The sequence below is a fragment of the Sus scrofa genome, chromosome 9, assembly GCF_000003025.6.
Source record: "Sus scrofa isolate TJ Tabasco breed Duroc chromosome 9, Sscrofa11.1, whole genome shotgun sequence".
In the NCBI taxonomy this organism is placed as follows: domain Eukaryota; kingdom Metazoa; phylum Chordata; class Mammalia; order Artiodactyla; family Suidae; genus Sus; species Sus scrofa.
The window spans coordinates 5,245,862-5,273,588 of record NC_010451.4 but is presented as its reverse complement, the minus strand read 5'-3'; the positions used below and the strand labels follow the sequence as shown (position 1 = coordinate 5,273,588).

General features: G+C 44.0%; 3 protein-coding genes and 1 pseudogene across 3 annotated transcripts; 3 read left to right on the top strand and 1 right to left on the bottom strand.

Moving 5' to 3' along the window:
* Window positions 539-10,727, bottom strand: LOC100513557 (olfactory receptor 51H1-like). The gene has a single exon (XM_021062400.1). The coding sequence runs from the start codon at window positions 4,908-4,910 to the stop codon at window positions 3,960-3,962; it is 951 nt and encodes a 316-aa protein (XP_020918059.1). The 5' UTR covers window positions 4,911-10,727; the 3' UTR covers window positions 539-3,959.
* On the top strand, window positions 14,582-16,309 carry LOC100511145 (annotated as a pseudogene).
* LOC100513367 (olfactory receptor 51H1-like) lies at window positions 16,649-21,312 on the top strand. The gene has a single exon (XM_021062399.1). It carries the CDS (start codon window positions 19,184-19,186, stop codon window positions 19,934-19,936), a length of 753 nt encoding a protein of 250 aa, XP_020918058.1. The 5' UTR covers window positions 16,649-19,183; the 3' UTR covers window positions 19,937-21,312.
* LOC100513166 (olfactory receptor 51T1) lies at window positions 19,180-26,627 on the top strand. Its single transcript, XM_021062398.1, has one exon. The coding sequence runs from the start codon at window positions 25,404-25,406 to the stop codon at window positions 26,442-26,444; it is 1,041 nt and encodes a 346-aa protein (XP_020918057.1). The 5' UTR covers window positions 19,180-25,403; the 3' UTR covers window positions 26,445-26,627.

The window sequence follows — 27,727 nt, the reverse complement described above, 5'->3', positions numbered from 1 at the left end:
CACACCACAGGTAACTTGCTGGCTGAGGGAAGGGGGACCATATCTTTTTCAAAACACTAGGTGAAATTAACATACACATGCCTGCTTGCATCAGTGCCAGAGTTATTTTTTGCTCAGATGGACATTGAGAGGTGTGAAAGTTCTGTTTGCCAGTCTCTTATAGTTGGGGTCTAGAAACTGGCTTGATATCATTTCTGCCATCTTTTATGGGGCAAGCAGGTGGAGAACCCAGATTCGAGAGGAGTGTTGGAGTTCTGTTGTGGCTCAGTGGTTAACAAATCCGACTAGGAACCAGAGGTTGTGGGTTCAATCCCTGGCCTTGCTCAGTGGGTTATGGATCCAGTGTTGCCGTGAGCTGTGGTGTAGGTTGCAGATGCGCTTGGATCCCGCGTTGCTGTGGCTGTGGTGAGGCCAGTGGCTACAGCTCCGATTAGACCCCTAACCTGGGAACCTCCATGTGCCGCAGAAGCGGCCCTAGAAAAAGCAAAAAACAAAACAAAACAAAACAACATAAAAAACAGATTCAAGAGGAGTGTATGTGGACTTCACCTTTGATGCGAGGCATATCCCAAAATTTAGGGGCCATATTTTAAATCAGCACAATCTGCCCTCGGCCAAAAGGCTGTACATTTTCCTAAATGCAAAATATATTCTCCCTTTCTCAAGACCCCAAAAATATTTCATACAATTACAACATCAGACCAAGGCTCTAGGTCTAGGCAAAGAAACTCATCTAAATCAGGTGCAATGAATAAATACACTCAAGAAACATTTTTCTAAGACATCTTGTTTTAAGATATAGTCGGACATACTCTCTCCCGTGCTGGTTGCTTTTGTCCCCCTCAGAAAACATCCCCTCATTCCATACCACCCTACGATTCTGATACAAAAAATGTACCTTACGTTTGTACGAGGACTAAACTAGAGTGATGGCCATGGACGTGGATGACAGAGGCAAATCAAAGACAGAACCAAGGACTCAGCTTCTGGATACGTGCTGGTATGTTTTCGAAGGTTGTGTGAATGGTGCATGTTTAGACCTTTAAGGAAACTGAAAGTGACACTGTGGGAAAAAGCAAGTGTTACATCTGGATGGTGTGGATTGAGGTATATTAAAAACTCCATATAGAGATTATGCAAAGGCAGTTTAAAAAAAAAAGAATTTGATTATGAGAGAGAGAGAGGAGAGGGAGAAGAAAAGATGCATGTGGGCTCAACTTTAAGCCATTAACATGAATGGCATCTTGGAGGAAGAAATGTATTGAGGTAACAGGATGCCAAGGGGAGAACTTGGGAAACACACTGTGTGGGGGGAAGAAGTGAAGGAAGACAAGCGAGGAAATGGGAAGACGGAAGGAGGAATGCAGTAGGGTGCTGCGAACCCGGCACAGAGGCTAAAAAGCCAGGGTCTGTTCAGGCAAAGATAAATACTGTGTGAGATTACTTAGAGGTGGAACCTAAAAAACACAGCAAACTGTGAACAGAGCAAAAAAGAAGACTTACAGATCTAGAGGACAAACTAGTGGGGTCCAGTGGCAAGCAGGGAGACGGGCAACCTAGGGGTGAGGAGGTACCAACTATTGGGAGTAAGACAGGCTCAGGGATATATGGCACCACACAGAGAATAGAGGCAATATTTGTAATAACTATAAATGGAAAATAACCTTTAAATGTTTATAAATTTTTTAAATTAAATGCAAATATTTTGAAAAAAGCAGGGGACTATAAATATTTGTAAATCACCCCAATATATCAAGTGGAAGGATGACTGAGAGGAAAATATCCGACTTATTTAAAAAGAGATCTGAGCCATGGAAAACACAGCTTTCATGAAGCAAAGGAGACCAAGTCAGACAGCAAGAGCTAGAAAAAGGAGCACCCAGGGAGGATGTGGAGTGTATGTGTTTGCTGCTGGTAAAGAATTTAGATTTCTGATTCCTCCTACTACAGGCCCCCATCAGAGAATCAAAGATTAATGGCATTCAATGGGCGCTTTCTCCTAACTGCCTCTGTTATCACACTATTGAAACACTGTTAATATGTTGGTTGGCTTTTATCCTTAGTCTAAAGTGGTAGTTTTCTAGTTTTTGGTTAGGCATCTGTACAAGAAAAAAAAAAAGAGGGTGGCATTCTTTCATATTAATATATTTTGAATTTATTCATTCAAAAATTGTATACAGGTATCACTACATAACCTATTATGTATATGGTAACACACTAAGAAAAATAATATTTTTGGAGGATAAGATGAATTTACGCAAATAAAAGTTCTATTATGTTCCCCTTGTAGGCCAGTTGATTTTAATGTGTCTTTGGGGATTTGCCATTTAGATAGCATCTGCCTATATGGAGGCCTTGGCTGATTTTTGCATTGCACAAGCCAACAATTTTCAAGTACTTTTCTAACATTCAAAATGGAAACTCTGTATCAATCTTGCACATTTAGTCTGAATTTGCTTCTCTGTCTAGTTTCATCTTGGCAAGATGAACTTAAGGTTTCTACAATGTTGATTTTCAGCTTCTCTCTTGCACATCTGGAGCTTCGGATCTCTGGTCCTTTCCCTCTTCCTGGAATTTGCCTGCAAACCTAAGAAACTCTGAGACATGGATCAAGTCTCAATTCACAGACTTTGGAATCAACGGATCTACATTTGAATCTAGTTCTTCCACTCAGAAACTGTATGACTTTGAGCAAGTTACTTAACTGCTCTACATCTAATTTCCTTACGTATAAAAGGTGGTAACACCTACTCTCAAAGGTTGTTGGGAAAATTCCCTAAGAGAATACATAAAGGAAAGTAGCACTATTAGTATTATCAAGTTAAATGTGATATTGTCCTAATACCTACTTGACGTGTAACTGTATACATATTTCCTTACAGAAAAATATCCCAGGGATTGGGGGAAAAAATGGTGCATTTTTCTCTGTATCTCCAGGGTCTAGCATCATGACTGGCACTTCATTAGTGTTAAATGTATATTTATTGAATGAGTAAGTAATCCCACTAGCATCTTGATTGTGTAAGGATGAAAAAATAATTAAAGCATGTACGAGCATCACTGCAAAGACACATGGCCTTTGACACATCCTTACATGTGTACACTGCTTTCCTAAACTTCCCAGTGCTGCAATAATTCACTTGTCCTCATACAACATCCAGCAGTAATTTCATGTGATAAAGTTTTGCTGGGTCCTCTTGCAAACAGCAAAACAGACTTCACTTATGCCGGGTTAAAAGAATAAAGACGAGCACCTCTTATCCGACGAAGTATGTGGCAGAAAACCAGAACCGTTATAAATCTGAGAATAAGTGATAACCCTTAAAAGACAAGGCATGTATTAAGGAACCACATGATGAGTTTGTTTCAACTTTATCAAAGGCATCTTTCCCTAAAATCCAACTCTATTTTATTAGGTAGCAGTTTTCTTTGATCTATTTTAGGGAAAAAAAAAATACTATCTCCGTGATGTACGCTTTCAGCAATGCTATGAATTTCCTGAATCCTTCCTGATATTTATTAATTAAAGAAAAATATTAGTTAACATGCTATGAATAAACCGTTGTAAGTGTTATCTGAATAAATAGGTGATAATTTACGTCTTCACTGATGCTCAACTCCAGTTACAGAGGAGAAACATCATGACGTTAATGACAGCAGATTCAGTATGTGAGAGCAGATACCAAAATCTGTACATTCTCAAATGGAATGTGCAGGGTTAAGGATCCAGAGTTGTCACTGCTGTGGCACAGGTTCGATCCCTGGCCCAGGAACTTCCACCTGCCACGGTTGAGGGCAAAAAGATTAAATAAATAAATAAAATGGAGTACACACAGAGTAAGAATGACTTCGCCACAAGCCTCGTCCACGTTGGATTTACCAAATGCGTATGATTTCACTACACTGTAACTGCTCAAAATGCTGCTTATTCTGCATCTTACAGAATTTGACTCCATCCCCTAGACCCTGTTCCTTGTCCTCTGGAACACGTGGACGATCCTGCTCCGAATCTGCTTGGTCTTCACGCTGTAAACAATGGGGTTTAGGACAGGGGGCAGTAAGAGGTAGATGTTGGCCATGAGAGTGTGCACCACGGGTGACAGGTGCTTCCCAAATCTGTGGATCATGGTGACGCCAATGAGAGGAACGTAGAAGAGGAGCACAGCGCAGATGTGAGAGAGGCAGGTGTTGAGAGCTTTAAGCCTTTCAGTTCGGGAAGCGATGCTCAGCACTGTCTTCAGGATGAGCACGTAAGAAAAGAGAATGCTGAGGGCATCAAGCCCCAGTGTGAAGATGACTACGATGAGGCCATAGAGGCTGTTGATGCGGGTGCTGGCGCAGGCCAGCCTCATGGCATCTTGGTGGAGACAGTAGGAATGAGACAAGACATTGGAACGGCAGAAGGGTAGCCGCTTTATAAGGAAGGGCACAGGGAAGACCACACAGATTGCACGAGTGACGACAGCTACTCCAATCTTGCCAATGATGCCTTGGGTGAGGATGGACGCATAGCGAAGTGGGTCTCGGATGGCCACACATCTGTCGAAGGCCATGGACACCAATACGCCTGATTCTACCACTCCGAATCCATGGATGAAGAACATCTGTGTGATGCACGCATCAAAGGGAATCTCAGGGACATTAAACCAGAAGATGCTGAGCATGGAGGGCAAGGTGGACATGGAGAGACCAACATCAGCCAAAGCCAAGATAGAGAGGAAGTGGTACATGGGCTCGTGGAGGCTCTGATCTGCCTTGATGACAGCTAGGACGGTGCCATTTCCCAGGAGAGTTAGGGTGTAGAGAAATCCCAGGGGAAAGGCCATCCACAGGTTTTTATCCGGCATTCCCGGGATACCTGTCAAAATGAAACTGTGGTGGGCGGCATGTGATGCGTTAGGGTTCAGCATGGTGTTCTCATCACTGGGGGAGGCTGGACTCTCCCACACAACTCTCAGCTCCTAAACTGAAAATATATTTTCATACGAGATATGTAAAGGGCTTTATGAATATGTAAGTGAAACAGCAGGGGGACAAACTATATTCAAATCCGTGTCTGAGAGGTTTTTGCATCACTTTGTCTTTTTCCTTCCTAGAAAATCACATGAGATGACGACCCTTCCCTTGAATTTAATTCGTTCATCTGAAAAATGGAGATAAGATGAAATAATGTGTTCAGACAGTAGAAAATTTGGGTATTTCCTCCCTTAACAGCAATCAAGGTTTGCAAAGACTTAATAGCATAGAGCATTTTGCTAAATAATCAAACAATAACTGTCAATACCATTACCACGCACACGGCTACACACAGCTTCATCACCATCACAAATCCACATCCACATCAATCCTTATGTATGTGTGTATATACACACTCTCTCTCTCTCATACACACACACACACACACACACACACACACACCCACACACACACCCACGTGTGTATAAGAGACCACCGAACTCAACAGCTGAATCGCCCAGCGGTTCCCACTGCAGAGGACGTGGCAGCATCACAGCCAGGGTTTACTCTTCTCATGAATGGATTGTTTAAAAACTGCAGTGTAATGTTATAATGTAACAGGTAAACTAGCCTGATATTTTATTTTTTAAAAACTTCAGGTCAGTTTGGAAAGAAATTGTGGAGGGGGTTGGCAGGCTAGGCATCTAAAGGGCCAATGACTTATTTATTTATATTCGGGGGCGGGGGGGGGGAGTGATCTTTCTGCTGGCTGGTCCAGAGTTTACATTATAATGCTTCCAAAAAAGGAGAAGTCTTAAAACTATTACCTTTTTGAGACTTTAGGGTGGTGGTGGGAACCATTTAAAATGATTGTTTTTAAACAATGAAAGTGAAGTAGTCAAAATAAATATATAATTAGCTTGGAAAAGTGTGTGTGTGTATAAAATCTTCCATATGCCTAGGCCCCTATGTCTCTGTATTTATAATGGCTTGCATTTGTAAATAGACACATTAGTGAATAAAACTGTTCTTAATTTTCACTAATTTTAATTATACATAACTTTCCATAACCTCATTTTTAAGTAGCAAGGGATAGTTCCCGTTGTGGCTCAGGGGTAACAAACGACCAGTAACCATAAGGAGGCAGGTTCGATTCCCTGGCCTTGTTCAGTGGGTTAAGGATCTGTCATTGCAGTGAGCTGTGGTGAGGGTTGCAGAGGCAGCTCAGATCCTGAGTTGCTGTGGCTGTGGCAGAAGCGGGCAGCTTCAGCCCTGATTCGACCCCCAGCCTGGAAAAAGGAAAGTAGCGAGGGATAGAGCTGTTGCCTCAGAAAGATGCCCACGGGATATGAGAGTAGCCACTCACAGGATTTTTATGGTGAAATTCTTTTCACCCCCAGAAACTTGGGGCCATTCTTGAAACTTCTTGTTTAATCAAAACAAGATTTAGTCAATTTCAAATGTCTCCAAATCATAGGAAGTCATGACCCCTTTCTTCCTTCTGTTTAGCCAAGACACAGCACAGCCATTTCTGCTAGGCTCTCTGACAGATTGTCCTTCAATCACTAGTGCCCCCTTTAAATAATTCTTCATCCTGTAGTCAGAATGAATTTTGAAAAACTGAAAATGATTTATGCATCAAAAGCAAAAGCTCCTGCTGTACTTAGAACAGAGTCCTAAATCCTCATCTTAGCCTTCAAGGTACCACACAATCTAATCCATATTTACTTCTCCAGGACCAACTCTCACCATTTCAGTCCAGCCAAATTTGCAGTGTTTAAGTAGATTTCCTAAAATACTTCCTGATATGGGATTTCCATCTGTGTTCCTCTCTGTTTATTGTATCTTTCATCACCTTCTATAAGGTTCCTCTTTGCCTAATTGAAGTCTGTCTATGCTTCCCAATAATCCTTTTCCAAATGCCCTTAGTGTGCAGTTCTCATATTCTTCTTACAAGTTAGTACAGTAAATTAAACATTGTATAAGTATTGGTTTAATGTCTATCTCTCCTACTAGAATTAAACTCCCTAAAGGAAAGGAGTATTTAGCCATTCACCCTCTAAAAGACCATATGCCAAACATATATTAGTTTTTCTATATGTGTGGAATGAAGGAATGAAATGAATACATTAATATGTATGATTAAATCTCATTCTTCTTTTTAGAGGTTTTTAGAAACCCTCAAACTCCTCCCTGGTTTTCTGCATGTGGCTTTAAAATCATTATCCTAGAGAAAAATCTCTTTTTCTAACAGGGCACAGGAAAGAAAACAAAAACAAAAACAAAAACTTAAATGGGGGCTCTTTGAGAAGTATCATATGTTGTCCGGGTTATCACCTAGGTACCGGTTGTAAGAAAGGAGAAAGACAGATTTCAAAAGCGGCTCTGGGAGTGTTGGGGTTGGGGGTTAGGGGTACTTTCAGGTGCATATGACCAGGTAGGCTTCCAGGCTCATCGTGACTCCTGTTTCTCTGCTGTGAGATGAGAATTTGCTGCTTGGGAGGGAACACAGCAAAGATGTCATTTTGCAGATTCTCATCTCTTAGACACAGAGGAATCTTTGGAAGATTGTGGGGTACACTTACAAAGGTTGTATTATGTGTTGCAGAATCCAGATCTCTCTCCAGATAAATCACAATGCTCAGATCTAAACCAAGCACTTTGTGCTGCTCTTCTAACCCTCTGGAGCACTTTGAGGAAGGGACTTTTTTTATGCTTTAAAACTACAATGAGGTATCACCTCACACCAGTCAGAAGGGCCATCAACAGTATCTACAAAGGCTGGAGAGGATGTGGAGAAAAGGGAACCCTTGTACACTGCTGGGGATGTAGGCTGGTGAAACCACTGTGACGAGCGATGTGGAGGTTCCTTACAAAACTAAATACAGAACTACCATGTGATCCAGCAATCCCACTCCTGAGCATGTGTCCTGAGAAAACCATAATTCCAAAGGATGCATGCACCCCAGTGTTCACTGCGGCATCACTTACGTGTTGAGAGCCCTTCCATTGGTTGGTCCTGCTGGTCCCCCTTCTCTAGCAAGGGGTGAGGGGAAGAATCAGTTGGCTCAGCCCTACTAGTTATTTTTCTTGGAAAAATGAAAAATATTTGATAGTTTCTGATTAAGTCCCCAGGGCCTGCTAAAGTACTACTCTTTTATGGGAATGATTCTTTTTTCACCCTTTCTTTTTGCTGCTTTGGACTCTGTTTTTCTCTCTGTTTTCTATGTTTTACCCCATTTCCTCCTTAAAAAAATCTCATTCCCATCTCTATTCTCATCTCTTTCCATTCTTCCTGAATTCTCAGTCCCCCTTTTCTCTGGCTTCCAATTCAATCCTCACTTACTCATCCATCCAGTCTTGGCTTCATGTTTATCGATGTCCTAGGTCCTCCCCACAGTTTTATATCTTCTTTTTACCTTTTTACTTCTCTTACTCTTAAGGACAATATCTACATTTTACTTTTTTTCCATCTTCCCTTTACCTTCCCACAACCCCCGACACTCCACAGGCTCCTCTCATGTGCCCTTATCATTTCCTTCACCAGAATTTTTACCAGGATTTAATGAAATAATGGGCATAAATAATCCTAGGTAGAGCTTGCTACCTGGAGGGCATGTAAAAAGATTTCAAGGTTAATTTTTACCTGTATCAACCTCTGTGCTTCTGTTGGGAATTAACTGGACTTCTTTCTTTTCCTAAGACTCATAAACAGAGCACTTATGAAGACTCCTCCAAGCTCCGGTGGAGTCTAAGTCATCATGACTCTACCTGATTTCACAATTCCTCCTGAGAACTCCCTTGAGGCCTAGTAGGTAGTGCCACCGGGGCTATTTCATCCCACTGTCCCTAGGAATTCAAACTTCTTCCTCTGTCAAATTGTCCACGCTTCTGCCAACATTTATTTCAAATTCTCCTTCATTTTGACTTTATGTGTAGCCTCTCAGCCAAATTTGAAAAAGGAAGAAGGATCTGCTTCTTCTCCCAAACACACATTTTATCCATATACATATATGTTAATATATGTTAATTAATATACATACATATATATTAATTTGCCCGTGTTATACCACTAAACAAGTTCTAGATTTCAGCCCAACTTTGGCCTTTGTCTTCTGACTTCAAAGCCAGTTTCATGCTAACATAGTTTTGTGATGCACCTTGAAATAGGGCTCAAGTCTGTTGTTGTTTTAGATGGAAAGAAGGACTGCCTGAACTTCCCATCAGGAACACAAAAGACAGAGTTCTTTGAAATTGTTGGGCTTCTTTAGATTCCTGAGTTCTTATTCCAATATATCAAATATAATTTCTTTCCTTTGTCTTAATGCACTTTTATGGAGTGATTTTTTCATCAATGAGGTAATTATTAAAATTGTAGAAACATCAGGCTACCCCATCAGGGACCGAGTAGTTGGTCCTTAAAAGGTCCACAGACTGTTCCTACTACCTCTTCATGCCCCTTTCATCCCATTTCTTCTCCTCTGTCAGCATATTTACATTCTAACAGCACAAGTAAAAGCCAAATATACATAATTCTTACGATAATACTTTTTTCAAGCATGATGGGAATATATGGCAGAAGTTAATCTATTTATTCTTAATTTTTTTTTCTGTCTTTTTTAGGGATGCACTTGCAGCATATGGAAGTTCCCAGGCTGAGGTCAAATCGGAGCTGCAGACACTGGCCTACATCACAGCCACAGCAATGCAGGTTCCAAGCCATGTCTGTGACCTACACCACAGCTCACAGCAGCTCTGGACCCTTAACCCACTGAGTGGAGCCAGGGTTGAACCTGCATCCTCATGGATACTAGTCAGGTTTTTTAACTCGCTGAGCCACAACAGGAACTCCTGTATATTTTTTAATGTGAGCATTAATAATATCCATAGTCTATGATTTTCTCTATATTTATGGTTTTACATGAGCTATTGTGAGCTATATAGGTATACATGTAGATGAGGTATTTTTTTTTTCAATCATCTTTAAGCACCCCTGGCCATTAAGTATACAGAGTTCAAAGACAAAATCTCTGCCCTCAAAGAGTTTCTGATTTTTAAGAGTACTGCATGCCTCCCAACCTCTGCGAAGAGCTGCTAAGAGACAGAAGTAGTCATACACAGAATAACTGGCCTGAGTGCTCAGCTGATGACTTGACTCCTCTGAAGACATCAAGACTTGCCTCATCCAAATCTACAGAAACGGATGCCACCTTTAGCATAACCTCATCCAGGAAGACTCCCAGATTATTCTAAAAAGCAGAATTTCCTATTATTTGGGGTGCTACTTTATGAAAGGCCTGCCTTTCCAGATCCAAAATGGCAAAATTCAGCAAAAAGAAGAAAGTCCGTGCAATCTGATGTACCTTACTTGAAATCACAGTTTTCTCAGCTCTTTGATCTTAGAGGAAGTCATTAAGCTTCTTATTCATTCCATCATTGTTCATGTGCATTCATTCATGTCCTTGTAACCCATTATTAAACAAGAGTGCTGGGTAAGTCCAGCTATTCCCTCTCCTCTCCATTGGCATTTATGTGGTCCACAACGCTTAGGGGGTATCATGCAACCAGTTGACTACTGTATTCTTACTTTCAATGTATCAGCAAAGACCTCACGCACTCCCTCAATGCTTTGAAATAATCTTTTTTTGGGGGGGGCAGTGCAGGCTGGAGGCCCACACCCATAGTGTATGGAAATTCCTGGGCTAGGGGTCAAATCAGAGTTGCAGCTGAGGTCTATGTCACTGCAATGGCAATTCCAGATCTGAGCTGCAGTTTGCCACACAACCAGATCCTTAACCCACTGAGCGAGGCCAGAGATCATAGAGACAGTGTCAGGTTCTTAACCCACTGAGCCACAGTAGGAACTCCAAATAATCATTTTGTAATGTCTCCTCTTCTACGGCCTTTTGTCTTACCAGAATCCTTATTCTTTGTTGAAGACCTAAGCAGTAATTCCTTTCCCTGATATGTGCCCAAACATGCCTACACAAAGCCTGCCTACATTGCAGCAGCATGATCAGAATAATCAAATTCTAGAAATAGTTCAAATAACAATCAACCAGTGACTGGATAAATAAATGTGTTTTATGCATATAGGGACATACCATCCAGCACGGAAAAGGAAGGGCCCTGGATACCCTGGACCACATGGATAAAACTCACAGCAGTCTGTTAAATGAAAGACATAAAAATAATATGTGCATAATTCCATTTATAGGAAATTCCCAGGAAAGGTTAATTATTATCAGAAATCATATTGGTGGTTTCCAGGAGTTGGGGCCCAGGGCTGACATCGAACCACCATCGGGGAGTATTTTTGTGTGACGACATTTTAAAAATCGGTTTGGAATAATAGTTTCACAATCGTACAGACTGACTAAAACTCCTCAAATTGTACACTAAAATGGATACATTCTATAATTTACTTTATTTTATTGTCTTTTTGCCTTTTCTAGGGCCGCTCCAGCGGCATGTGGAGGTTCCCAGGCTAGGGGTCTAATCGGAGCTGTAGCCGCCGGCCTACGCCAGAGCCACAGCAACGCGGGATCCGAGACGAATCTGTGACCTACACCACAGCTCACGGCAACGCCGGATCCTGAACCCACTGAGCGAGGCCAGGGGTTGAACCCACAACCTCATGGTTCCTAGTCGGATTCATTTCCACTGTGCCATGATGGGAACTCCTATAATTTTTAAATTGTGCCACAAATAAATGAATAAATAATTGTAAATTAAGTGTCAATAGTTAGGAGACTATTGCAGTATTCTAGATGCGAGGTTGTGGTAGCTTTGCTAGGATGGTGGGAGTGAAGATGAAGGGAATTTGAAGGAGGTGAAATATATTTTGGTTTGGATTCAACTGGCCTCAGCAATGCATTCGATATAAGGAAGAGGGGAAGAAAAAAATCTGGAATGTTGGTGTGAGCAGCTGGGTGAATTGTGGTATGGCTAGTGTGATTCATTGAAATTAACCAGCAAAATTTTTAAAAATTTTTTTCTTTAATGATTTTTATTTTTTCCATTATAGTTAGTTTACAGTGTTCTGTCAATTTCTCCTCTGCAGCAAAGTGACCCAGTCACACACACATATATATATATACATTCTTTTTCTCACATTATCCTCCATTATGTTCTATAAGTGATTTTTAGTTATGATAAACATTATCTATAGTTCCCTGCTCTACCATATTCATCATGCTGATTTTGAGTTTTCTATTTGATATCCCAGTGGAATTATAAGGTAGGAAGTTGATCTGGATATCAAGGCAGAATTCAGGCCTGAAGATACTGTTGGAGATAATCAGTATATAAACGGTATTTAAAGCAATGGGATTTGATAATATCGCTCAGTAGTGATAGTGATATTGACACTGAGAATGGAATTAGATTGAAGCATGGGGCAAAAGGGCAAACGAGATCTTTCTAAACATTTCGTGATGTAAGAAGAAGATCAGCCATCAAAGGATAATGAAGAGTGGACGCTAAAGCCCAAGGAAACACAGTGTCCCACATGCCAAAAATACGATGCGCAAGTAACTCAGTGGTGGGTTGATTTTTCACGGTATTGAATCATTCTGAAAAGGAGTAAGAGGAGGACTAGGCAGGCCACGGGCAACATCTGCAGAGACCATTTCAGTGGAGAGGGAAGGAACTCTCACGGAGGGAACTGAGGAGAGAATGGCCAGTGCGTGGGAACAGGGACAGTGGCCCACGATGCTGAGAGGCTCTTCTGTAAAGCAGAGGAGAGAATGGGCATCTGCGTGGAAAGAAGGACGGGCTCTGCTTTTACGTTTTTTTCCTTCTTTCTTTCTTTCCTCCTTTCTCTTTTCTTCCTTTCTCTTTCTTTCTTCCTCTCTTTCTCTCTCTCTTTTTCTCTTCCTTTCTTCCTGCCTCCCTTCTTTCTTCTCTTCCCCTCATCCTTCCTTCCTTTTTTAAAAGAGAGACTTGTAAAGATTAGGCACCAATGTATATTTGTATTTTTTAATTTCAGAAATGGTCCTTGAAGTCTAGTTGATTTGATACAGCTCGTGAAGTACTCTTCACCTAAGACTGGGATTGACTCTGCGTTTGGATGGTTTTGCCGTGACAGGTTTGCAGGAGGAAAACTAGGACCAATGCACCCAGCAGCCTGAGTCTATACAGTCTTTGGGGAATCTCCAGCAAGATTAATGCTTTTGTCTCCAGAGGGAATTCTGGACTAGATGCTACTGGTTTTAAATCTCTGGCTGGACTGCTGTAGTTGTCAGCATCAGAAGCGACTCTCATCTCGTAGACTGGGCTTTGGGTGAGTTAGAGAGCCTCGAGTTAGAGAATTTGAGGACTGGGGCAGTGCTTTTCCAGGCTGCTGTCCCAGAATGAAGGGAATTGTAGTATAGACAATTATAAAAATCTTTAGAGGTCAGTATTCAGTGATGGGCGTGAAGGGGGTCAGGTCTGTTAAGGCCAGTCTACTGTCTGGTCTGGAATTTGAATTTGAGGACAGAAATCGTCCTTGTGGTTGAAAGACAATCCTTTTTTTAGGACCAAAGAGAACTTTTAAGCACAATGATTAAAGCATCTCAGTTTAACTTGTAATGTGGGGATTTGCGTCAAATTAATCTTTTTCTTGACTCATTCATAGAGCGGCAGTAATAAGCAGTACTTTTCTCATATAGGTTTCATGATTATTTAATGAGGTTGTGTGTGAAAGGGCTAAAAACAAAGCATGTAACATAAATAAGCACTTAATTATTAGACACCTCTATTATTAAAAGACTAGAGTGATTTAAAATGCCCCTTGTCCCTTCCACTGTCCAACTGTGATATCACGTAAAGCTATGGCTTGTGACTTTGTGTATCTATAAAAAGCCTAGAATCATCAAAGCTCAATAAGAATGGTTTTTCATTTCTTACTCTTTTTTTCATTAAAATAGAAATGAAACTTCTACCTGTAGATGTGAGAATTAAGTGGAGAATACGTTATTCAACCAAAAGCTCATTAGAGAAGCAACAGGATAATTCAAGTTGCTCGAGAAACTTGGAGTAACTCTCTCCTGTCTCCATTTACTCCCAAGCATCCAGAATTCTCTGCCCCTTATGTCTAACCCTGGATTTTGTCCCGTGACTTTTTTCTGCAACTCAGACCTCTATTCCAATTTTTAACTTGGCTCCTGAAACAGGCTTCAATAATATGTGAATGCACTTAATTTTAAGCAGAACTTTGCTATTCACGTGTGTGTGTGTGTATATATATATATATGTGAACATTTTTATATGGGAAATTTCGAGAGTCTCCTAAGGGTCATGCTACAAACATGGTTAAGAGCCACTGTAGCGAGTTCCCCGGCTGAGACAGCGAGCGCGGCGGCGGGCGCATGGGGCGCAGAGGCGGTGGCGGTGGCACCGGGAGCCGCCAAGTGCCCCTCCCCGCCGGCCCCCCACCCATCCACCCACCCACCCATCTGCCCGCGGCCAGCACCCATGGCCGCGCGCGCCCCGCGCACCCCCCCGGACTCCGCGCCCTGCGCCGCCGCCCAGTCCCCAGATCGGCGACACCGCGGCCGGTCTCACCTGGCGGCGCCACCCGCCCGCCACCCCGGCTACAGCCCCAGCGCCCAAGGCCATAGCCGCGGCGGCCGCGACAGCGGTGGGGGGACACTGCTGAGTCGAAGAGAGCGCAGCCCGGCCACCGGACCTACTTACTCGCCTTGCTGATTGTCTATTTTTATGAGTTGACAACTTTTCTAAGAACTTCTGTGTGCAAAGGAACTTTTTATAAAGGCATCTCATATTTAATCCAAAGAAGAAGGATCTCGGGCAATTTGGTGCTTTGGGTTTTGGCTGCGTTTCTAAGTCTTTTTCCCCTCTTCGTTGACCGGGGTTCGGGTACCCCCGCTGCTTCAGACCCCGGACGACCTTCTAAGGCCCCACATTCATGTGGCAGCCACCTGGCGAGTGTGACATGACGGTCAGCGACGCACTGCTCCCGTCCTTCTCCACGTTCGCGTCCGGCCCGGCGGGAAGGGAGAAGACACTGCGTCCAGCCGGTGTCCCGAATAACCGCTGGTTGGCGGGAGGAGCTCTCCCACGTGAAGCGACTTCCCCCGGTGCTTCCCGGCCGCCCCTAATACCTGGCGGTGGCGACCGTGGCCACCGACCTGGAGAGTGGCGGAGTGGCGGCTGGCGGCAGTAGCAGCCCGGCTCTTCTACCCTCGAGGGAGACGGAGGAGTTCAATGAGCTTCTGGACCTGGACTTTATCCTCTCCAACTCGCTGTCCCATCAGGAGTCAGTGGCCGCCACCGTGTCCTCGTCGACGTCAGCCTCATCCTCGTCCTCCCCATCGAGCAAGCGGTCCTGCCAGGGCGCCCTCCACTTGCAGCTTCAGCTATCCGATGCGGGCCGTGGCACCGGGCAGCACTGGAGGCAGCCTCCTCTATGGCCAGGAGTCTGCACCTCCCCTGACAGCTCCCTTCAACCAGGCAGACATCGGCGATGTGAGCCCCTCGGGCGGCTTCGTGGCCGAGCTCCTGCGGCCTGAATTGGACCCAGTGTACATTCCGCCGCAGCAGTCGCAGCTTGCCCAGGCTGATGGGCAAGTATGTGCTGAAGGCGTCGCTGAGTGCCCCCAGCAGCGAGTGCGGCAGCCCGTCGGTCATCAGTGTTAGCAAAGGCAGCCCAGACGGGAGCCACCCGGCGGTGGTGGTGGTGCCTGACAGCGGCGGCCCGCCGCGCATGTGCCCCAAGATCAAGCAGGAGGCTGTCTCCTCGTGCACCGTCGGCCGGCCCTTAGAGGCCCACTTGGGCACTGGACCCCCTCTCAGCAATGGCCACCGGCCGCCTGCCCACGACTTTCCCCTGGGGCGGCAGCTCCCCAGCAGGACGACCCCAACCCTGGGTGCAGAGGAACCCATAAGCAACAGGGACTGTCATCCTGCCCTGCCGCTCCCCCCTCCCCCCGGGCTTCCATCCCCCCCATGGGCCAAACTACCCACCCTTCCTGCCACATCAGCTGCAGCTGCAGGTCCCACCGCTCCGCTACCAAGAGCTCATGCCACCTGGTTCCTGCATGCCGGAGGAGCCAAAGCCAAAGAGGGGGAGAAGGTCGTGGCCCCCGGGAAAGGACGGCCACGCACACTTGTGATTACGCGGGCTGTGGCAAAACCTACACGAAGAGTTCTCATCTCAAGGCACACCTGCGAACCCACACAGAGGAGAAACCTGGGATGGCTGTGGGTGGAAATTTGCCCGCTCAGATGAACTGACCAGGCACCACCGCAAACATACCGGGCACCGCCCCTTCCAGTCCCGGCATTTTCGAGGTCGCGCCACCTTGCCTTATACACGAAGAGGCACTTTTAATGCCCAAAACAGTGGATATGACCCACACTGCCAAAAGAGAATTCAGTATATATATATTTTTTTTTGGTCTTTTTTTTTGGCATTTCTTGGGCCGCTCCCGCGGCATATGGAGGTTCCCAGGCTAGGGGTCGAATCGGAGCTGTAGCCACCAGCCTATGCCAGAGCCACAGCAACGCAGGATCCGAGGCGCGTCTGCAACCTACACCACAGGTCACGGCAATGCCGGATCGTTAACCCACTGAGCAAGGGCAGGGACCAAACCCGCAACCTCATGGTTCCTAGTCGGATTCGTTAACCACTGCGCCACGACGGGAACTCCAGTATTTTTTTTTTTTTTTTTTTTTAACTTTGCACACTGTCTCCCTGGTGAGGGGAGGAACCCCCTGGAAAGCACTACAATCATGGTCAAGTTCCCAACAAGTCGACTTGTGAATGGATAATCAGGAAACGTGAGGAAACCAAAAGACAAGTTAAAGAACAGAGAGGGCCTGTAACTGGATCTTCTATCATTCCAATTCTAAATCCAACTTGAACATACATTCCTGGACTTATACGAAAACATCCGCGGGGTTACTGGAAGTTGTGGATATCAGGGTATAAATTAGATCCATGAGCTGGAGGAGGGAAGACCAGAACCCCTTGAATTGTGTTTCGAGGCAACATAAGCAAAAAGATCACCTTGTGTTCTCTTTGCCTTCTGAAAGCCATTATTACAATCTTAGAAGACGAGGAAGAAATTCAGGTACAGAAAATGTGTTTTAATAGCCTAAACGATGGTGCTTGGTGAGTCTTGGGTCTAAAGGTACCGACTCAGGCCAAAGTTCTCAAGCTGCCGCATACCTTGACAAGGAACATCTATTTCTGTCTTCCGACCTACAGTTATGACCTAAGTCAGGTCAATACACCTGGTTTACTTGACCCTTTTTATGCAGACAGTCTGTTATGCACTGTGGTTTCAGATGTGCAATACTTTGTACAATGGTTTATTCCCAAGTATTCCTTCAGCAGAACAAATGTGTTTTTCTATATAGTTCCTTGCCTAAATAAATATGTAATATAAATTTAAGCAAACTTCTATTTTGTATATTTGTAAACTACAAAGTAAAAAAAAAATGAACATTTTGTGGAGTTTGTATTTTGCATACTCAAGGTGAGAATTAAGTTTTAAATAAACCTATAATATTAAAAAAAAAAGAGCCACCGTAGCACTGATATTTCTCTTAATCCTGATTTTTTTGTGGCTAGACTGACTCAACTGCACATTTGGACTGCTGAAATATAACAGCAAATAGCTGAGATGGAGGAGAGCTAATTGTATGGCATCAGTATTTTAATATTGATCTTTGTCACTGCAAGTGTTGGACACTAATGTCTAGAATGGCTCATCGTCTACCCAGGGCTTACTCAGAGTAATAACAGGAGATATAGTTGTTGGAAGCTCGAGGAGGAGTTTGCTAGAATAGTCATGCAATCGTATGGAATGCAGAGACCGAGAGAGCTCTGCAGAAGAACAGGGAAGTGTAAGACCACTTGGATTTTCATCATCGGAAAGAATGACTTCATTGATATGCACAGTATTCGAACCTGTCTTTTGGGAGAATCTCCATGATGGATTTGATTTAACTGAATCAACTGGTAGTCCTACACGGTACCCTGTTCCCTCGGGAGTAACACAGAAATGGATTTTCAGACTTCCTTTCCAGGTGTGCGTCTTAGGACAGGGAAGCCATGAAGAAAAAGACAGAGCCTGAGTAAGTGGGACTGAAGGGAAGACGTGGAATATTTCTGGAAAGGGGCTAACGTAGCTCTATTTTGGCTCCTCTGGATATTAGTTGTCTACCTCTGCTGTGACAAAGTGCCACAAACGTAGTGGCTCAAAATACACATATTTATTATTTTACTGTTCTGTAGGTCAAAGTCCAACATGATTTTCACTGGGCCAAGTCAAGGTGTCACCGCGTCTGCATTTCTTTCTGAAGACTCCAGGGAAATGTTGACATTCTTGACTTCTCCAGCCTCTAGAGGCTACCCACCTTCCCTGGCTCCTGGTCTCCCTTCTCTATCTTCACAAGTCCTGCTGAGTCGTTCTCATGCTGTTATCTCTCTGGTTCTCTGCAGCTGGAAGTTTTTCTTCACTTTTAAGGACTCATGTGACTCGATTTGACCTACCTGGGTAATTCAGGATAAACGCTCCCTCTAAGGACCTTAATTTTAGTGACATCTTCCAAGTTTCTTTTGCCGTGCAAGCTAATACATTCACAGGTTTCAAGAATTAGGAGGTGGACATCTCGGGGACCATTATTCTGTCTACCACATTAGAGCCTCACAAAATTCTCTGGGAGCCCAAGGAATTTCTCCCTCCATCACCTGCTGCAAGCTCAGGCCCTGTACTCCTGCACTCCTAGGAATGCAGAGGGTCAGAAATGTAGTCCTTAAAGACTACTTTTCTTCCTCTGCCCCAAACCCCACAAGTGGAAAACTTGAGTCTCAAAGAGGATTGTGTCTAAATCACAATAATTTAAGATCACAATTCAGATACATACATATCTTCCTATCTGTTTATGAACAGCCTTTATGTCTTATTTGTGCTTGCTAATATTTCCTTTCTGGTTACTGACCCCAGTAAATGTGCAATATCAGATTTTTCCTTAGGAAGGAGGCAAGTGAGCTAACTTCTTTGTTTTGTGCCTCATCAGAATCTATGCCACCATGTCACCATTCAACCAAACCACGGGTAACCGTCAGACCTTCACCCTGACTGGGATTCCGGGAATGCCAGAGAAGGACTTCTGGTTGGCCCTGCCCCTCTGTCTTCTTTACAGTTTCACATTTCTGGGTAACGTCACCATCCTGGTTGTCATCAAAGTTAAGAGAAGTCTCCGTTAGCCCATGTATTATTTTCTGGCTATGCTGGCTGCGACTGATCTCAGCCTTTCATGGTCTTCCATGCCCACCATGGTCAGCGTCCACTTGTTCAACTGGCGCTCAGTGGCCCTCGATGCCTGCATCACTCAAATGTTCTTTATCCATGCCTTTGGGGGAGTGGAATCAGGTGTGCTGGTGGCCATGGCTTTTGATTGTTTTGTGGCAATTCGCTTTCCTTTGCACTATGGAGCCATCACCAAGAGTGGAGCAGCAGTGCTGTTGCGGAGTGTGGGGCTGGTGCTCCCTGTGCCTTTCCTCCTCAAAAGGCTACCTTTCTGCCACTCCAACATCCTCTCCCATGCATACTGCCTCCATCAGGATGCCATGAGGCTTGCCTGCGCTGACACCAGCATCAACAGCATCTACGGCTTGCTGGCTGTGATCTTCGCCATTGTATTAGATGCCTTGATCCTGTTGGTCTCTTACTTTCTAATCCTCCAGGCAGTATTGGGCATTGCTTCCTCGGAAGAGAGACTCAAGGCTCTCAACACCTGCCTCTCTCATATCTGTGCAGTGCTGCTTTTCTATGTACCTCTTATTGGCATGACTCTGAGTCACCGCTTTGGGAAGCATTTGTCACCAGTAGTACACACGGCCATGGCCAACATCTACCTGCTGCTTCCTCCGGTGCTCAATCCTGTGGTTTACAGTGTTAGGACCAAGCAGATCCGGCAGCGAATTGTCCTAGTCTTCCGCAGAGGCAGGGTTGGCTCTTAGGGCTTTTAGGACTTCTGTGCAAATACAATCAAGTTGGAGAAGAATATCAAACACAGAGCTGTCCAAAAGAAATTCCTGCAGCAATGCAAATGTTCTGAGTCTCTGTTGTTTAATAGCGTAACCACTAGCCACGCATGGTTATTGAAGCACTGGAATCTTGGCTAGTGCAACCAAGGCACTGAGACTTTAAATTTTATTCTATTCTAATTAATTGAAATGTCAACTTAAATAGTTACTTGTGCCGAAGACCAGCTAATGGGTTATTATATGCCAGTGCGCAGTGGTTTTGGTGAAGAAAGAATTTATCTGAGATGGCATGTTAAAAAGATGAACATTTACTTTCTCAAAATGTTGTCTAACAGCATTTCAATATTTATAGTTCATTTTAGTGTGTGGTGCTATTAAGTTTTCACAGATGCATAGTCATGTTACCACCACTGAAACCAAGATACAGAAAAAGTATATCACTCCCCTAAATTGCCTCATGCTGTCCCTTTGCAGTCAACCCCACCACTGTCCATACCCAACCCCCTAACACGTTCTGATTTGTTCTACATGCTCATAATTCCTCTTTTTCCAGAGCATCATAGTCCCTTCAGCTTGTAGTCTTCCTTGTCTAGTTTCTTAATACAAGGCATCTGAGATTCTCCTACGCTGTGTGTATGGCCAGTGTATTCTTTTTCATCGCTGAGCAGTATTCCACTGTATTCATTAACAACTTAGTCAAGAAAAATAAACCCTATAGTCAAGAAAAATTATTAGATATGGTATGGATCATACCTACTGTGGAGAGATGGAGTCTGGTAAAAAACAAGGCTGACACTGTATGTGAGCATGCAGCTGGGAATCACGCTGTCTCTGGGACAGACAGATGGAGGACCAAGTGTTACAATCACATTTTCCGAAGCTATGACTGGAAGCAATGACCATAGAAGGTGGTATGGCCTATTGGTTAAGATGAAGAGCTTTAGAGTAAGACAGATGAGGGCTTGAACACCAGCTCTGTAGCTTGTACAGGTATTCAAAACCATTTGAGTTTTAATTTCCTGCTCTGTGAAAAAATGGAGAGTAATACTTAACCCATAAGCGTGATGATAAATAAATACAACAATGCGTTTCAAGGGTGACTTTTGGAAAGTATTGTGAGCTCATCAAATGCTAGTTTGATTATGCTGAGAAGGGTGGGTGGGTTGCAGCTGAGACTCAGTGAACAAGCCAGCTTCTTAGGAAAGGTTCCTGGTTAAGATAAGGACCATGGGGAGGCAAGGGGGAAGAGGAGGAGGCGCGTTAGGAAGAGTGCATCCTGGAGCTGAGAACGCAGGGATGACACTGTACTCTCCCCATCCTGCTCTGATGTTCAGGGAGCCTCCCTGGCTGAGAATCCGTAGCCTAAGGCAAGATGAAGAAGAATGGGTGTAGTTGTATGACCCCAACAGGCAGTTTTTAAAGACATCCATTTCTGTCGGCCCCCAGGGCCAGGGCTTTGCCTGGGCCTGGGAGCAGGCTCTGAAGCTCCTTTAGGAAGATGTGTCTGAGCTGTCAGAGAGGAACATAATCTGATGGGTCCCATAACTCTTGATGCAACCAGTGAACTCACTAATGGAGACAGCCCTCTGTTGCTTGGTGAGTCTACGAAGCTTCCTATAAAGCTCCCGCTCTGGGGAGCCGGCTTGGTCTCTGCTCTGTGGTGGGATTCAAGAGAAGTTGGTGGTATTTCCTGCTGACCTGAGCAGGTAAGAAGAATGCATACATGGGAAGGAACAGAAGGGGAGAGGATTAAAAAGTGAGAAATGCCAGGAGAAGGAGGGAAAGGAGAAGAGCAATGAAATGACGGAAGCTACAAATGAGGCAAGATGAAGAAGCAGGGGGGTGTAAGGGTGCGTGGAATTGAAAGAGGGAGGTGGAGGAATGAGGGAATGGAAGGAAATGAGAAAAAGAGATAGAACTCAGAACTCTCCTCTTGTGGCTGAGATCATTCAGACACCAGTCAACATCAAAAGAAGATGTCTATTGTTCCGGGTGCTCCCTTTGCAGCTAGCACTGAGAGAAGAAAATCAGGCACACCCAGCCTTTTAAAGAACTCACAGGCCAGGCAGAAAAAGGAGATGGTGCCTGCATATGTAAATTTACCAGTATCAACCATGCCTCATGACTGAGTCAAATGAAAGATCCAGGCATAAAGCAGTGCAGGGATTTAGAAGCTGATGGGGAAGTTTCAGGTTCACAATATGGCCTGAAACTTCTCTCCAGACTGGGGAGAGACCTGATTTCAGTGCTGAGAAATGCACAGAAGATGGGGATTGGTAAACGAAGAGAAATGGCCTGGACCTTACTGATCCAGTAAGTAGGGATGTCACTTGTGGATCACTAAGTTATTGAGTTGGGTGGATCTTATCCAAGTCATTCGATCTTGCTTTCTGTATAGGAATTGATAGGCATTATGTTTTGACAGGCCAGTCAGATGGAGAACTGATGCTATAAAGCTCCAGCCTATTCTTCTAGTTAGTGGGCAGTACAGAGAGAACCCTGACAAACCCAGGCACTGAATTTTGCCCCAAAACTAGTTCCACAGTGTATGGGCTCACTGGATCCAGAGGGAAAGCCCTCTGCTCCCTTTGCTGTCTACACAGCTGTATTCCATAGGAAGCAAGTTCTCCAGGAGCAAAGTGAGCCAACATATATCTCCTCTCCTCCTAACCCCTCGTATCGTCCAGTATCATCTTTGTTCCTTTTGATATACAGTTCAAAGGACAGTGTGTTTATCTCGATTATTCTTCCATTCTAAAACTCCTCTCTATATCCACCAACACAGAGAGATATAGACAATACAAATATATGTGGACATTCACACATATTATTAAACACACAAAACCCCACAAATATTCTTCTTTAAATAAGCCATAAGGACGTTGTTCTTTTACTGATTTCTCATCGCTACACTTCCTCTATGTTATATAGGTTATACAGTAGATATAAACCTTTCTTTTATTTTAAAAGAAGGATATTGCACCACTCTGCTGCTCAATTTCTCTCAGAAGCCTGGCTTCTGTAGTGGTCAATGGTTTAAGGAAAAATAATGGGTATTGAAGATAGTAAACACGTTTGTAAATTTTGAGTCTGTGTGTGTTTTACCTTTTGCATACTCTTTTACCTTGGCAGGTTCGTCTCCTTCCTTTAGCACATGAGAATAAACATCTATATCAGTTTTCCTAGTACTATATAAAATTATATGTTAAATGGTGCGCAAATGGTGACACACATAAAAGACCTTAATTCTTGTACTTTTCTCTTAACCTACCCTCTGCCTCATCAACGAAGGACTCTCTCTCTCCTTAGGTTTTCTGTGTCTAGGAAACCAGCTTCCCTCTGGCTCATCCTTCTCTCCGAGCTTCTACCCTCAATCTAGATTATTTTCCTCCCATAAGGTCTCTTGTTCTCTGTGATCTACCTATCTATCCATTCATCAATATATCTCATGTAAATTAGTCTATTTGAGTTTCTATTACTGAGATAACTCTAGAGAAAAAATGCAAACGAACACATATGTTTTATGCTCCCAGAGAGACAGCAATTTAAAGAGAGACAAATACCATCAAGCAATCGGACTGTAGTGCTACAAAAAGCACAGAGAAAGAATGGTGAGAGAGTGCTTGTGTTCCGAGAGGGTCCTAGATGGTTATAACAGAGGCAATTTGCTCTTAGCGTCTGTGTTTATCACATTGAGAAGAAGGAAAACAAACAAACAAACAACAGTAAGAGCCTTCTGTTCCCCTGACTGGCTGGCTGGCCGTCCTTTGCTTCCCAGTGCGGTAAATACGCTGCCCTGGCTTCTCACATCATTTATTCCACTAGGTGAAGAGAATTTTGAATCCAAAAACTGTCCTTTACTCCTTTCTGTCTCCTTGGTCGTAAACACAATATCTGGCATTAAAATAGTCATGTAGAATCTGAGTGGTTGATTTAACTCACCCTGTTTGCAATACACACCTCATTTGGAACTAGTTTTCCTGATTCTTAGTGTTTTTTTCTCAATCATGCAAAATATACTACTACTAAATATTACAGCATAAAAAGCCGTGAGTCTTTTTTTCCCCTTTGGAGTAACCAGGGACTATTCTGGTAACTATCCTCAGCAGACTTGAGGGGGAGGAAATAGCTAGTAATTCCTCATATTTATCCTCATATAACCACTAGAAGGGTCTGGTACTAGCAAGTTCTGTGTATTCACCCTATCACCAGAGCAGAAAGCCTAGACTAATGGAAAATAAGAATATCATGGCTGCCTATTTTCCTTGTTAACTCTTGGTTGATAACTAAATGTCCTAAGTAAAAAATTAAAATCAGCGCCGACACGAGCAGTCACTGAGTATGTCCCGAATAGGACTGGGACGGTTGACTTAGAGATTCCAGATTCTGCCTCTGACGACATCCTGTTTCCTTTGTAACTGTCATTCTTAGGACTTCTTCACCCCATGAGAAAGCTGATATTCCAGTTTGTGACGTCACCTCAGCCTGCCTGTCCCTGCGTGATTCCCTTTCAGCCCTTGGTCTCTACTTCCACTCCACTCATGTTTTTTGCAGGCATTCACCCCATTTCCTAAGTGCCGCCCATATCTTTTACGTGGGTGTCTTGTTCAGCCTGACCTAGCAGCCCTAGGGGATGATGCCTGAATCATGCATTTTAGAATGCTGTTTGGAATCTCCCACGGGATTCATTAGGGCAATCTACTCACAGGGGGTTGTCAAAAAGTCCCATGGCAGATAGCTCTGGGAAGAAGCAGGAAGAAGGACCCCGAGAGGAAGACGGAGAAAAGGAGAATGAAGTCTTGTATTTAATGAGACTTGGAAAAGCACCCGGAGAAACAGAATTAGAGCACAAGATGAATCTAAGTCCACTGTGCGTGTGGAGTAGGGAAGGGAGGAATTAGGGATACTTCCATCATAGGAAAAGAACAGAGAAGCCATGACACCAAAAGGAGACTTCTAATAGAGTCTTCTAGAAGTGAATGGATCATAATTAAGTACAAGGATATTTCTGGATGCAATATCCAGACTAGCTTCCCATGAGAACATTCTGAGGTATGCTATCACAGGTACCCAAGGGCTCTTACGAGCATCTCCATTATTTCTAGAGCAACTTATATAGCTTGGAGGCTTAATACAAAGACCCAACGTTTGTAACTGCAGCTGTTAGTTTGGTTGGTGTGTATATATGTGTGTGACATAAGTCTATAAGCATTTCCCAACTTGAGGCCATGGCTCCTTTGGGCAACAGGGTCAGGGTGAACCTTGAAAGACTGATGGTTGTAACTGGGAGAGAGCAGGGGAAGAAAACGGGGACCCAGAGAAATTTGAGATACTGTAGAATTATGCGATAGGTACTATAATTAAACTGGGGGTTTTGAACACAGAGAATCACTCTGTAATTTGGGAAGAGTTTATCAAAGAGTTAGTCCTTGAAAAAAGAATGAACATAACAAACACCATGGGTGTCTCTCTTTTTAGGGTGTGTCCTCCCCCCACGAGGATGAGTTTCAATAACACGACATCCTCGCCCTCCACCTTCCTCCTCACTGCTTTCCCGGGGCTGGAACGTGCTCACGTCTGGATCTCCATCCCTGTCTGCTGTCTCTATATCGTTGCTCTCTTGGGAAACAGCACAATCCTGTTTATCATCACGGCTGAGCGGCGTCTCCACAAGCCCATGTACTACTTCCTCTCCATGCTGTCAGCTGTCGACCTGTGTCTGACCATCTCCACGCTCCCCACTGTGCTTGGGGTTCTCTGGTTTCACGCCCGGGAGATCAGCTTTAACGCTTGCTTCATTCAGATGTTCTTTGTCCATGCCTTCTCCTTCCTGGAGTCTTCGGTGCTGGCAGTCATGGCCTTCGACCGCTTCATGGCCATCTGCAACCCTCTGAAATATGCCGCCGTCCTCAAAGGCAAAATGATCATGGCGATTGGACTGGCCATCTTCCTCCGACAAATACTGTTCATCGTTCCTGTGGTTCTCTTCTTAAAGGGTGTGTCTTTCCAGGGAGGCAAGGAGCTTTCTCACCCATTTTGTTACCACCCAGATCTAATCAGATACACAATTTCCAGCCCCTGGATCAGCAGCTTTTTGGGTCTGTTTCTTCAACTCTACTGGACCGGTACTGACTTACTGTTCATTCTTTTCTCCTATGTCCTGATTATTCGCACCATTCTGAGCATCGTGGCCCCAAAGAAGCAGCGGAAAGCTCTCAACACGTGCGTCTGTCACATCTGCGCTGTCACGGTTTTCTACGTGCCGATGATCAGCCTGTCTTTCACACACCGCCTCCTCAGCTCCACCCCAAGGGTGATCTGTAGCATTCTGGCCAACGTCTATTTGCTCGTACCACCTGTGCTGAACCCCATCATTTACAGCCTGAAGACCAAGACGATCCGCCGGGCTCTGCTCCAGCTGCTTCGATCCAAAAGTGCACGGGGCCGAACCATGAGGGGCCTTAGAGGATCGTGGGATTGAAGGGGAGAAACTGTCGGTGCCTAAACTGCATTTGAGTAGGAGAGAGAGTTGTATCCATGTCATCCTCAGACATTTTGGTTACTAAGACAATTCAAATTAAATTATAACAGCAAGAAAACAAGAATCATTTCCCCCTAAGCCTATTAAAGAGTTCAAACAAACAAATAAACTATAATTCAAAATCCAGTTAACATACATTGGCTCAAGGAGTTCCCGTCGTGGCTTAGTGGTTAACGAATCCGACTGGGAACCATGAGGTTACAGGTTCCATCCCTGGCCTTGCTCAGTGGGTGAAGGATCCAGCATTGCCATGAGCTGTGGTGTAGGTCGCAGATGTGGCTCGGATCTGGCGTTGCTGTGGCTGTGGTGTAGGCCGGCGGCTACAGCTCCAATTAGACCCCTAGCCTGGGAACCTCCATGTGTCACGGGAGTGGCCCTAAAAAGACAAAAAGATAAAAAAAAAATACATTTGGTCAAACATTTAAAACAATTATGTGGACTCCCGAGCATAATAAAAGCATAGAAAGATAATTTTATCCCAAATAAACAATTTAATAATTACTTTAAAAAATGGTAATTCTTAGTTGCCAAACAAAATGACAATAATTTTTTTTTTTTTTTTTTTTGCATTCAGCTGAACGAAATCATTTATTTCTGTGGTCACATTTCCCAGGGGGGAATCGAAGATTTTTCCTTGAGCTGGTAAATGGAAGAGTTATGGGTGTGCAAAGGCTTGCACAAAAACTGTGTAATTTAAAACTCTGGGAAATTCTTAGACACAGGCTACATTTCTTAGAGTCACCTCTAGAGAGCCCTACCTCCTTATGGATATGTTTCCTGAACTTCTATTTTTTTCTTTCATTATTTTCCTCCTTAGCATTTCCTCATGACGTTTCCGATGAGTCCAGTTTATAGACTCACACACTGCCTTTTTACTACTGTTCCCATTGCCTGGAGCATCTAATACAGCCTGACTCTGATTCCATGGCCTCCTCGAGGTCTGCTCTGCCTCAGGCTCGACCTTTTCTCTGTCTGCCTTGGTTTCTTGGGTTGTTAATTTCCTACCTAGCTGTTCTGCTCCTCAACATTCTGGCGCACTGGTCACCATAGAATTGCAGAGTGATTTTGAGGCTTCTTAATAGAAAATCTTCAGATTACAGCTATTCAGTCTTTATTTTGTGAAGACGGAATCTCAGGACAGAGCTGATAAGATAGTGGGAGAATTCTCTTAACTTGGTTTCACACACGGAGTTTTGAAATTTTAGTTCCACTCAGAAATATAT